The sequence below is a fragment of the Perca flavescens genome, chromosome 8, assembly GCF_004354835.1.
Source record: "Perca flavescens isolate YP-PL-M2 chromosome 8, PFLA_1.0, whole genome shotgun sequence".
NCBI classification, from domain to species: domain Eukaryota; kingdom Metazoa; phylum Chordata; class Actinopteri; order Perciformes; family Percidae; genus Perca; species Perca flavescens.
Window position 1 is genome coordinate 12,819,872 of NC_041338.1, and position 12,149 is coordinate 12,832,020.

The 12,149-nt window shown below is 42.2% G+C and overlaps 1 protein-coding gene across 7 annotated transcripts in view; it reads right to left on the reverse strand.

The window, feature by feature from the left end:
- Nucleotides 1-12,149, reverse strand: part of srgap1a (SLIT-ROBO Rho GTPase activating protein 1a) — a 99,961-nt gene that overhangs the window by 62,542 nt on the left and 25,270 nt on the right. For all 7 annotated transcript variants that reach the window (XM_028584508.1, XM_028584510.1, XM_028584509.1 and 4 more), the window contains one exon: nucleotides 351-546. In XM_028584508.1, coding sequence (XP_028440309.1) covers nucleotides 351-546 — 196 coding nt within the window. The remainder of the gene's footprint in view (nucleotides 1-350; nucleotides 547-12,149) is intronic.

Consider the following 12,149-nt stretch of genomic DNA (forward strand, 5'->3'; position numbering starts at 1 on the left):
CATTGAACATTTTAAATTAAACAGCTTATTAACATGCGCTCGTTGCCCCGTGTGCGCTGATGCGCTCATCAAACGTACATGTGTCATTAGTATAAGAAAAAAAAATTGATTTTAACTGTGTCGGGCTAGGACATAAATATCTTAATGCCTGTTGGGCTCGGGTCAGGTTCGGTTACTGCTCTGTTGGACGCGGGCCGGGCTCGGACAGAAAAATGCAGCCCCGATCCGCACTCTATCGTCTGGTTGACACAATAAAATTAAAGTTCCTCATTTTTTAGAAATAAATTAGACTAAGCATAACAATCCCAGATGGCATAATAAACAAATTGAGCACAGACGGACACCCTTACTTGTACTGCTGGTGATCCTTGGTGCTGCGAGTCTTTGCCATGAAGCGCTCGGCCAGTTTCTCCAGATTTCTGGAGTATTCCATCTCAATCTCTGCCTTCTTCCTGAAGAAGTCCTGGAGGTCCTGCAGCAGCTGGACCCTCATCTCCGTCTGCTGGTCCAGACATTTCTGCTGCTCCACCAACTGGGTCCGAATCTCTGAGGAGACCAAGGAAGAGAACAAATCCATTAGGATGGAGCCATAGCTGAAGGCTGAGAAATGAGGTCTTTCAAGATAGAGTTTTATTTCACAAGAAAAACCTTTTTTGACCAAGCGTAGGTGCTGTAGTCAAGAGCACACAAAGCCAGACAACGGGACAAAGGTCAAGAGTTTCATGTTTTAGTGATGCACATCAACTGCTAGATACAGATAGCTCAATTTGGCTGTTATCAGTCAAAGATGTTTACCTCTTAAAACTTTTACAACATGATTATTGTGCACGCTTTCAAATTTTAAAATCTTAAAAGAAAAAAACTATTAAGGTGTACAACTAGGGGTGGGAATCACCAGAGGCCTCACGATACAATATCATCACGATACTTACGTCACGATACAATATTATTGCGATTTTAAAGATATTGCAATATTCTGCAACTTCAAATTTTTCCCAATTTCAAATGATGTCCCCAAAAGAAAACTTTGTCAACATCTGTTTAATCTAAAAAGATACATTTCTCTGTTTGTTCATCTCACTTCAATTTTATTGCTGCAAAATGGGATTGTCAAGCAGACAAACACATGTATAATAAAAGATTAATACTTGGCGTCTTATCGTATATATATTGTATCGATACAGTATTGCCACGGAAAATATTGCGATACTATGCTGTATTGATTTTTCCCCCACCCCTATGTCCAACCCAGATTTACAAAGCAGCATGCAGCATGCATCTTAAATCTATCCAAAACGACATGTAGTCAACAGAACAGCCCAATGCAGCTTATTATCCTTTAGTTATAGGTCTTCTGAATGCTTTAAAGAGGGGAGGTTGAAAAACTAGTCTCAGGTGTTTCATTAAAGCTGAAAATATCTCCCAACACACCCAGTGTTAGAGCACAGCACAGGCTACGGGCACTCACACTCACACATCAGTGCCTATGACTGAAAATCCAAGCCACTTGAAAGCATAGGGGCGACAGCAGGCCTCACTTAAACAAGTTGTATGTGCAGGTAAATTACCCTCTGGGGTCCTTTCGGAGGAATCACCCCTGTCAGAGTGCCCCTCATTTAAATTCACATCCTCAACATGACATCTGATCTGGGATCTAACACACACACACACACACACACACACACACACACACACACACACACACACACACACACACACACACACACACACACACACACACACACACACACACACACACACACACACACACACACAAATACACACACACACACAAATACATGCACACAGCCACACACAAATTGTATCCTCTGAGTGTCCTCTGTGGCTGGAACTATGTATAATGGATTTCTGCTAATGGTTGGCAGCCTGGGCCAGACATCTTCAGCTAAGGATACAGATTAATGAGGTGATTTAGAGCCACGCGGAAACCAATAAGGGAGGGGGGGACACACAGAAAGATAAACATATTAGAGGCAAAAAAAAACACCAAGGCTGCAACATGCCTTCACACATTATTTGTGCAACTCACTGGACTGGGTGCAAGGTCTTACTGGCACACCGACAAATATAGAAAATAACAGTAATAACATCAGCTGAACAAGACGAGGATAACTGTTTCATGGCAAAGTTTAATGCGCAGCGTATTGTCCCCACTTTCAGCTGATGTGGTAATGATAATGCAAACGTTAATATGTAAAGATCAAGTACTCGACGTAGGGTATTGCCCCTTTTGAGAAAGATTCAAACCACGAAACAAGCATATGCTTTATTAGGCATTGGTCACTTTTTAAAGACAAAAACCTAGTACGGTGCAGGAATATTACCAGTGCTTTAACTGTTATTTAACACAATGAGTTGGAAGGCTTCAGAGAAATGACCATAACACTGTATTCAATGGAGGTATACCCCTGTTTTCTTATGCTCCACAGTCTGTCAGCTCCTGAATAGCAGTTCTCTGCCACAATTACCAACTTTCTAAAAGTTACAGCGTATCAGTTTTGCTTCTTTTTGGCATTCTTTAGAAACGGTCTTGTTGAATGTCCGTCAGTCCCTGGCAGGGAGCTTTGACTGGCCACATAAAAACATTTGGTCGTTTTTGTGGCTAATGGACTGTAATTTGGGCACTGACTATTATTCTTCCTTTGATGTGTCGCTGCTGCCACATGCTGCTTCCAACATAGGCTTTTTTTTACTTACTATATGTGTGTGTAGATTCAGATCAGATTTAGTAGTTAACATCACTTGAACTAGGAACTAAGAACTAGGGGAACCGCAACTATAAATGGCATGCTTGGCCAAGAGTTTGAATCCTGCCAGTATTTGACGAGACACTTAAGACAGCAACAAATGACTTTGTAAAAAAGCTGAAAGATCCCTAAGAGCCTTTATGGGATATCATCAATAGTTCAGTATGTCAAGCTACTTTACTTAATGGCCAATCAACCACTGCCTCAATAAGAATTGCTGCGCTCCATTCATCAGCATTAAATCTTCTCACAATCTTGATAAATTATCAATTTACGCCAGGCCTATTAGAAAGAAACAGTTTTTGCATTTCCAAGTAGAAGCGCCTTTCTTCTGGCACTCACAAGAAAATAAACCACAAGTGAGACGTTTCAGCAATACTAAATCTGAATGAATGCTTATCACAGCAGTTCAAGTAAAACACAGTGAACCACGAACATCATTAACCTGGACGACAGTGAAGCAGAGGCTTGACTACAATCAAGAACTCTAAACTTCCACATCAAGAACACCAGGCCGTTGACAAAACTGGGAGACCACCAATGAGCATTAAGAAGGAGGTTGGTTTTAAATGTGACTGTATTAAAGTCCACAGGGGCTTTTTTGATGAACGGCTAAACCTTGCAATTGCTTCACTCTCCAGAGGATGTGGGGATTAAAACAAAGTTACCATGGCACTGACACAAAGAAGCATACTGGATCATTTAACACAATTACATTCATGACTGCACACAGAAACTCATTTTCTGAGTCAAAGATGGGCCATTGAATCTGTACTACCAAGTTGAAGTATGGAAGAGTGAAGCGTGATTTATGTTTCTGCGTTAAATCTACGCCGTGGCTACGTACGCAGGTACATGGAGACACGGACCTTACACCGGACCCTACGCCGTAGCCTGACATGCACCTCTCGAGGGTTAACTTTTCCTGCTACAGATTTCCCACCGTGGTCAGAAAGCATAGGGGAGACACTTTTCTCTCACTATAACTTTAGAGGTACTCGCTCCGAAGCTAATCACCGTCACCCTCTCACTCGCTCTACCACACACTCCCCACACACACACACGACAGCCCTGCTGAGATCAACTTACACACCAATGCACAAGTATAAACTTCAGGCCACTTACATAGGCTACAGCGAAAGCTCTGCGTGGAGCCTCCGCAGGACCATAAATCACGCTTTAAATGTTAAAAGACAACCACTTGTCAGAGAAAATTACAGGTTTGGCACTTCCTTAAAACAAAAGAGAGAAAAATCTTAAAGTGGGTTATGGAAACTCACTTTTTAATTTCAAAAAAATCTGCTGTGACAAGTTGACAACAGAGTTAAAACAGGGTCTACTTACTACAATAGCGCAGACACATTTGAAAATGCATCTTTTTCTCTCTATTTCTGCCTTCCATACATAATAAGATGGTGTTTGTCAACCCAAAATCAATGCTTTTCAAAACGGATTTCCATATGCCTACACAGGCATGTTCAGAAGGCAACTTTCTGTCACAAATCTCGCTGTAATTGCTGATTTTAAGTTTCAATAAAGCAAATCACACAACGCCCAATGTCAACAGTGTGTCGTGGAAATGCGTATCAAGCCAGCTGATTGGTTGATCAAACTCCTTGTGGTGGGAGTTGTGTCCGAAACGGAGAAGAAAATAAATCAATGATATACAAGTTATGCTGTTCGTACAAGTAAAAAAAGAAAGGGCCATGCACTTTTGCCAAGGTGTACCCGATAGAAGCAGTCTAACCTCTCACACAGTAATTGCTCTAATGCACAATATTGTTGTTTGCCAACCAAAGGAGAAGTTATCTAATCCCGTAGGCAAATATTTGAAATGATAATAACTAAGTCACGTATCGTTTGAGGACAGCCAAACAACCCCCTTGCTTTTAAAGAAAAGGGGATTGATTAATTCACTGCTGTATTTGAATTCCCTACTGCAGGCAACCTCAGCTGTCTGACTGGTTTCTTACCGAACTAACATGACCAGCAGACTGGCACACAGGACCTTACACTTGTTAAAAAAAATCTAACCACTGCAATCCAAAGTTTTTCTCAAGTTAGAGCTTAATGTCATAGCTCTACTATTACATGGTGCATTTCTGTCATTCTGAGGTCATCTGTACGGTAAACACGTGTGGAGGCCTCTGTGCCGAGGGATTTGGGTGTGGGGAAAGAGTGTGTGGAGGGGGGCATCAAAGCCCTTTGTGATCCCTTTCAAACTGGGAAGCTGAGGGGAGATGTTGAGAAATGACACTACAGGAAACAGAAAGAAACAGTGTAAAAAATGTATGCAAAAAATAATAACTGACGCTGTCACTCCATTTTTCTCTCTCCACGTCTACGTATCTAGCAAGCAAACAACCTGCCAAAGCTCCACGGGTTTTTATAACCATATTCAGGTACATGTTGATGTGAGTGGGTAGTAGCTTGCAGAATTAAAGCAGGGCCTATAAAGTTGTCAGCAACAATTCCCGCTGATTGATGGACATCCAGTCAATGTGGCCCAGAATGCACATGATATGGACAATGGGAGAGCGCCGTTTGCCTCTTTGTGGTGAGCAGTTTGGGCTAGTGCCCTTTTGTTTCTGAATCTGGATGTTATCCAACTGCTCCTTTGGAGGCCACATCGCATACTTCCCATAACCCCATTCATGGCAACAAATATGTCCAAAGTTGCAGTTCAGAATGGCTTCTGATTTGCCAGACAGGCCTGTTCTATTGTCAAAGAAACTGCCTTGTAAGCAGGATGGGTACTGACCCACATTGTTGAACTACAGAGAGAAAAACTGGGCTTCAGTTAAAACAACTCACCCACTGTCAGAGGGCCACAGAGATGTAATAATAATACTTTTTTTCTTTCTCTCTTGAACCTAACAATATGGTCTCTCCTGATACTCCCAATTAACCTGGCTGTGAATTAATTTGCCTTTAAAACATCCGTTACTTTTGCTGAGTGCAGAAATGTATTCCTTAATGGTACCATAAAAGACAGACAGACAAACTCCCAGTTTCTACAGTTTCTCCTTGTTGATTACAGTCTCCACCAAGCTATCTGGGACATGCCGTACCACATCGGTCCCAGGGCTGCATTTCCACACAGAAATACTGAGTGGCTCATCAGCAGCACCTGAAATAGCAGCTGAGGCATGGGGAGGGACAATACAGGGAGGTGCCCAGCCCCACCATCTGCTTCAGATCTTGGGTTTGGGACTGGGGGGAGTCGTCCGTGCATCTTCTGGAGGCTGGATATAAGGCAGGATAAATACCATGAGATGTAATTACCAAATGGCCAATCAGTTTTTAATGGAGCACAAGCTTTCAGTTACAGTTGGAGTGGGGTAACATGCCAGAAGGAGCTGAGCATCTACAGTATGTGTTCCTCTGAGTATTCTGACAATCCAACAAGGCTCTACGGCCATACTTAATTACAGTGGGTCAATCATTCATGTTCTTCCTTTAAAAATGGAAATGCATGCCATGTGGCAAAAAAATATACAAAAAGCAGTTTCATCCAAGCAACTGGATTGGTAAAGGATGGGCCGAACACGTTGCTAATTTCCATTGAGCATGACTCACTATGCAGCGAGTTAGTTTTTATGCCGAGTCTTGTGGGAGCCGGGGATCTGTTGTTTGATCTGGTTTACCCTCTAATGTCCGTACACATTTTGTTAGGAGCGTTTCAAACATAGACTGTACACTCATTTGCAATCCTGCTTGTGAAGAATGCCCTCTTGTTGTTAATACATTAATGTGCCAGTACAAAATACAGTACGATTTCAGGCTTAGAATATACCATACAATGTTTAGATTAGATATTATAAAAAGGAGAAACATGCAGGAATGATCGTAGATAGGAATGTGGGAGATATTAAGTCGGGCTCATGCCTGTGGCCGCATGTGGCACACACCTGTGCCAATGAAGCTACCAGCACAATCCATGCAGTCACAGTGTTCAAGAGATTCCCACTGATGAAAACTGGCGAGGCTCATTCCTTAGCATTCCCAGATGTAAAATACACTACTGTAAGCACTCTGAGCCCCCATCCACCTCTCATCTTCTCTCGCCACCTGAAGCTCTATCTGCCTTCTCGCTCCACTCTGTTAACGAGAGACAGATGGATGTGCACTATAGGCCCACGGGGTGACTGACTCCTTACCGCACTGTTCCACTAGGCTGACATGTTGAGTTTTATCACTTAGCATGGCATGCCAGGCCCTGGACCTGGGGGGGTGGGGGGTGGGACACTTGAGGGTCTGCTACGACAAGTATCTTGTGACCGAGGCAGACGGTGGCTTTTAGGTAGGCTACTTGTAGCGTGAACATTATAAAAGGCAAAGTTATTAGACCACGCATGATCATCAGACAACACAACTGCTCTCGGATGTTTGAAAATAAGTAGCGTAAATGAAATGAAATTCATTAGAAGCACACATACAGTAGCTATGTCACCTAATAAATGCATTCTATACCCTTCAGGTAGTGTGTTATATATCTATATATTGGCCCTAAGACTGATGTTGTAACAGCGGGTTCAAGAACAAAATTTGTAAGAAAACCATCAGTTCAATAGTAGGGGTGGGAATCACCAGAGGCCCCACGATACGATATCATACTTATGTCACGATATAATATTATTGTGATTTTTAACACATTGCAATATTCTGTGATTTATTGCAATTTATTACTTCAAATTTTTTCCCCAAAAGGAAACTTTGTCAACATCTGTTTTATCTAAAAAGATAAACTTCTCGGTTTGTTCATCTCACTTCAATTTTGGGATTGTCAAGCAGACAAACTGACCAACACATAAATCATAAAAGATCGATAACTGGCGTCTGTGTATCGATGCAGTATTGTCAAGGAAAATATCGCGATACTATGCTGTATCAATTCCCCCCCCCCCTATTCAATAGTCTATTCTTTATTTTATTAGCTTAGTTACAATAATAATGGAGGCTACGCCCAAGCACAATGGTACTATAATAAAAAAAGGACAAACTTCATTTTTCAATAATTTTTTTAAACATTAACGGGAATATTTACCCACTTTTTATGAAAACTCAAAACAACATTGAGCCAAAACCGTGAGGCACTAATCACTAGCACTGGTGTTGGCTAGGTATGCCCACTGGTCACTTCACCAATATCATGCTTGCTGCAGCATCCTCCAGAGTCTCCCAGATTAGAGGTGTTTCTGCATATGGCATCCTGACTCACGAGGAGCAATATGTGACGGCGCAGAGAGTCACACACAATACACAAAACATTGCGCAGTGACTAAAGCAATAGCAACCACTCGGTATCCTTGTGAAGGACTTGTGTAATGACTCCTCCATTACATTGGAGGGACCAGTAAGAAATTCATCATGTGCTTGGTATGTCAGACATTGTTGGACCTTGCCACCCCTCTGCCTTACATCTGGGCAAACGTGTCACTGATTCCTGTGTGGTTTTTGTATGAAATGACATCACTACTGAGATTGAATTACTAATATCAAGGTCTCCTTCTATTTACCAACATGTGGCATGCCTGCTCTGTCGGTGATAAAACATATAAAGTAGAGTTGCACCAATTACAATTTTCTAGGCCGATTCCGATTTCCAATTTTTCATTGACCTGCCGATACCGATTTTAGCCAATTTCATTTTTTCGAGCCATTTTACAGCACGCACAAATATTTATTTTCTATCTTTTCTTTAATAGAACATTTTGCATAGAACATTTTTTTGAACAGATAATCGACCGCTATAAAATAGAACTATATAAATGACTCGTGGTGTGGGAAATTCACTAGGGTTGCGCTCGATTGAAGAAATTCTTAGTCGACTAACACTCATTCAATTGTATCAACTAATCGATTAGTTGATTTAATCGACAGATCTGTAAATCTTTCTCCGGAGATTCTCCGCAAAGAGTCATGCAAAAGCACCACTTTATTCATTCTTGTGTTTACCAGAGATGCGCTCGTACGTTTCTTGGAAATAAATCATTCAGCATGAAAAAAAGCATAAAACATGACTAATCGACTAAAGAAATCTAAGTTGACGAAGACCAAAACGACCGATTAGTCGACTAAGAGGGAGCAGCCCTAAAATTCAGACACATCTAAAGTGCAATGTTATGGAAGAACCATATTGCAAACTTGTTATCTTCTTCACACACGCTGAAGAATTTCCAAACAGCTGACATGTTGCAGGTTAATTCACGAGGTTTCCTACATGTGCGTTCCGTGTGCATGTGTGATGCTGATGTTGCACGATGTTAACCATGCGGTGCCCGAGTGCATTTGTACAAAAGGCCCGTCTATAAGCAGTGACTGTTAGACTGCATGTCGGAGAATAGCGCAGACACGCGCTTCAAACTGCGAATGGGCACGCGCGCCACCTGGCGGAAAAGGGAGAGAAAGGAAAAAGAGACTGTCGCTGTCCGGAGGATAACTAGCCAGTGTGCGTCCTTGACAACTGTGAGTTGTATAACTTATGCTGTCGGTTCATTGTTAGCTCGTTGTTTGTGTTCTTCACCTGCTAGCTAGGTTGCACGTGGCTGATTTGATATAATGGCGATTGTTGAACGCCCTCGCTCACGTTTGTATTTTAGGTGCATTATTTACATGCTACAGTAGTTACACTGCATTAAGATAATGTAATTAATAGTGGTTTTATTGTTATTATTTGCTAGCCTATATATAATTCCTATGCATTGTGTATGGTAGCCTTTACAATGTTATTTATTTACAGCATTTGATCGGCATAAAATCGGCATATGTCAGACTGACCGGCTGGTCGACGGTCATGGCCGGTCAATCAGTGCATCTCTAATATAAAGCACTGAAAGGGTGACAACCCCTCATTTTTGGTTAAAATAAAGTTGTCAGGGACACAGTTAGGACTTGAGGAATAGCCAGGTCTGTCTGAAGTAACCCAGACTTGCCAACAAGGCTGAACAGATTCTCTCCAATCACATAAAGCGCAGCCAAACTACACACAGCATACTGCCAGCTTTACTGAAGCATTTTATCTCAAAATATTACAGAACTGGCAATGTTGTCCCCATTACAGTATCTGACTGACATGTTAGCAGTTTCCAAAACCACGGAGTGAGCTCCAATGGACTGTTGGCTACTGTGATCCAGAGAACAACTGTTAAATCAGAGTGGAAAAGATCCTGGCCCAAAAGCCTCTGCTTCTTGCAAACTCTGTGAGCTTAACCAACGTCCTTTGGGATATTTTATGATCCAGTAGGAGTGTGGTGCTACTCATGTGAAGTGACTTTGCAAGAGGTGTGTTTTACAGCAGCTTATCTGCAAAGGCAGCTTTGTTTGTTGGTCACTGCTGCCACATCCATACTGCTGAGGGTAAGAAGATGACGAGCTGCTGTTAGCTCGCCTTAATTATGATTTCCTTCGCCATGGACACACACACGTAAGCGCTACTTCTCTCAACAATTCCAACACACACACAGGAAATGCAGTAGTGGCGGTGATTTGAGTTCTTGTGTTTTCTCTTGGGCCCAGGAGTATTGTGGGCGGCAGACCCAAAGAGTTCAGGTTCCTTCCTGCGCTCTGGTTTTTATAGTCTGATTCAGAAACAGCTCAGCCATGGTGGCTAACTGGGCTTACTGTTCAAACACAATACACGCCAGCAGTCAAAAAAACAGATGTCTGACTGGGCAAAATAAACACTTAAATCAATGTCTGTTTCACTCACTGAGGTAATATTTAAATGTGTAATTTCAATAAAGTGAAATGTAATTATCTCTGCCAAATTAGATTCAGCTCTGCCAAATGGCAAATAAGCCAAAAAGCCACGGTTGCTAAGGCAACACCCCCACATACGAGAGGCCTGCAGCGACCAGGAGAGAGATCAATCACCGCTGACATTACGGTGGCCTGTGAGCACCATCGTTTTGATCCAAACTAAATAGAGTGAGGAGCTGAATGCTGGGAGAAGTAAGCACACTTTAGAGGCAGAGCTGTTTGTTCAGCTGCTGGCTAACATCTAGACATTCTGTTTGATCTGGACACCGGTCTGGTGCGTGTTTGGTCCGTCAGATGGACCTGCCGAGATTTGTGTGCTTGTGTGAGTCCGTTTGAGTATGTGTATGTTTGCCCGTGTGTGTCAATTCGTTGATGTATGCATGCATGTAAATGTGTTTACACTATTACAAGAATGCTTCACCTGTAAGCTTTATGGTCGGTCTAAAAAGACTGTAGCTTGCTCCTTCCCTAAGAGCAGAAACTGCAGTCAGTTTGGTTGCACAGGAGTAACAATGGATCGCAATGGTGACCCAAAGTCATTCCAGAAGTGTCAACTCGTCTCAAAACGGTGTTTGTTCACCCCCAGGAAGCAGCACAGTGAAATTCACCCACGTCTTTCCGAAATATGTGGTTCAAGAAGTTTGGTGATATAGGGACTACTCACGTGGCAAGTTGCTTAACTACTGTAGCTAGCTGGCAAGCTAACTGCTAACTTCTGTGTAACGGGCTGTTTACTCTCGCTTGGGATTTTTGTTCTCAGTTCTCTGAGCTAACGAGCTTGCTGTTAGCGAGCTTGTTGGCTTGGTCACTAACTGTAAGCGAACCATTCCTCTTTTGTGGAGCAGTTTATACGCCGACAGAGGAGGTTAAATAAGTGAATGGTGCAACACGGCTGATTTTGTCAAATGTCTGTGTCAAAGGTCACCAATGTTGAATTTAACATCAAAGATTTGTGGCCACACAAGAGCATTCACTGATTTGCAGGAATTCGTAAAATGTTGCCTTTTTCAATCCTGGTGGGACAAGGCCTTTATACAAAAGAAGCTGTTTTGAAAAGTTGTCTGTGGACAATTTGTTTCTTTCTTTCCTTTTTTTGCTTTAACTCTGGGTCACTGACAGATCCTGTCCTCTGCAAAGGAGCAAGCTACAAACTCTTCAGAGCCTGCAGAGAGTTAGAATTTGACACTCAAAAAATGAGATTTTCCCAAACAGAACGAGAGACAAAACGATTGACGCGGATTCACTTTAACACTGAGGATGATAAAAATGTGGACGAGTAATGCCAGGGACAGGAAGTGGTTACATCTGTGTGGCTTAACATCAGAGAAAAGAGAATCTTTCACTCTCTTGGCCATGACTCACCCACTTTTCTCATTCATCTCCAAACCATGCCCAGCTGCTCTGTCTGCTGCCCTAAAGTGAACAGTGCGGGTGCTTGTGTGTAAAAGAAAGAAAAAGAGACAGATAATCTGTATACTGAACACCAGTCCAGGCAAAGGCCCTCTTGTTTAAATTTAAAAGCCAGTGCATACACTGAGGTTTGGAAAACTACACTGGACATGCAGTGTTTACACCTCATTTTTCCAAATGAAAAATGACACCTCGCCTCGTATTTGGCCT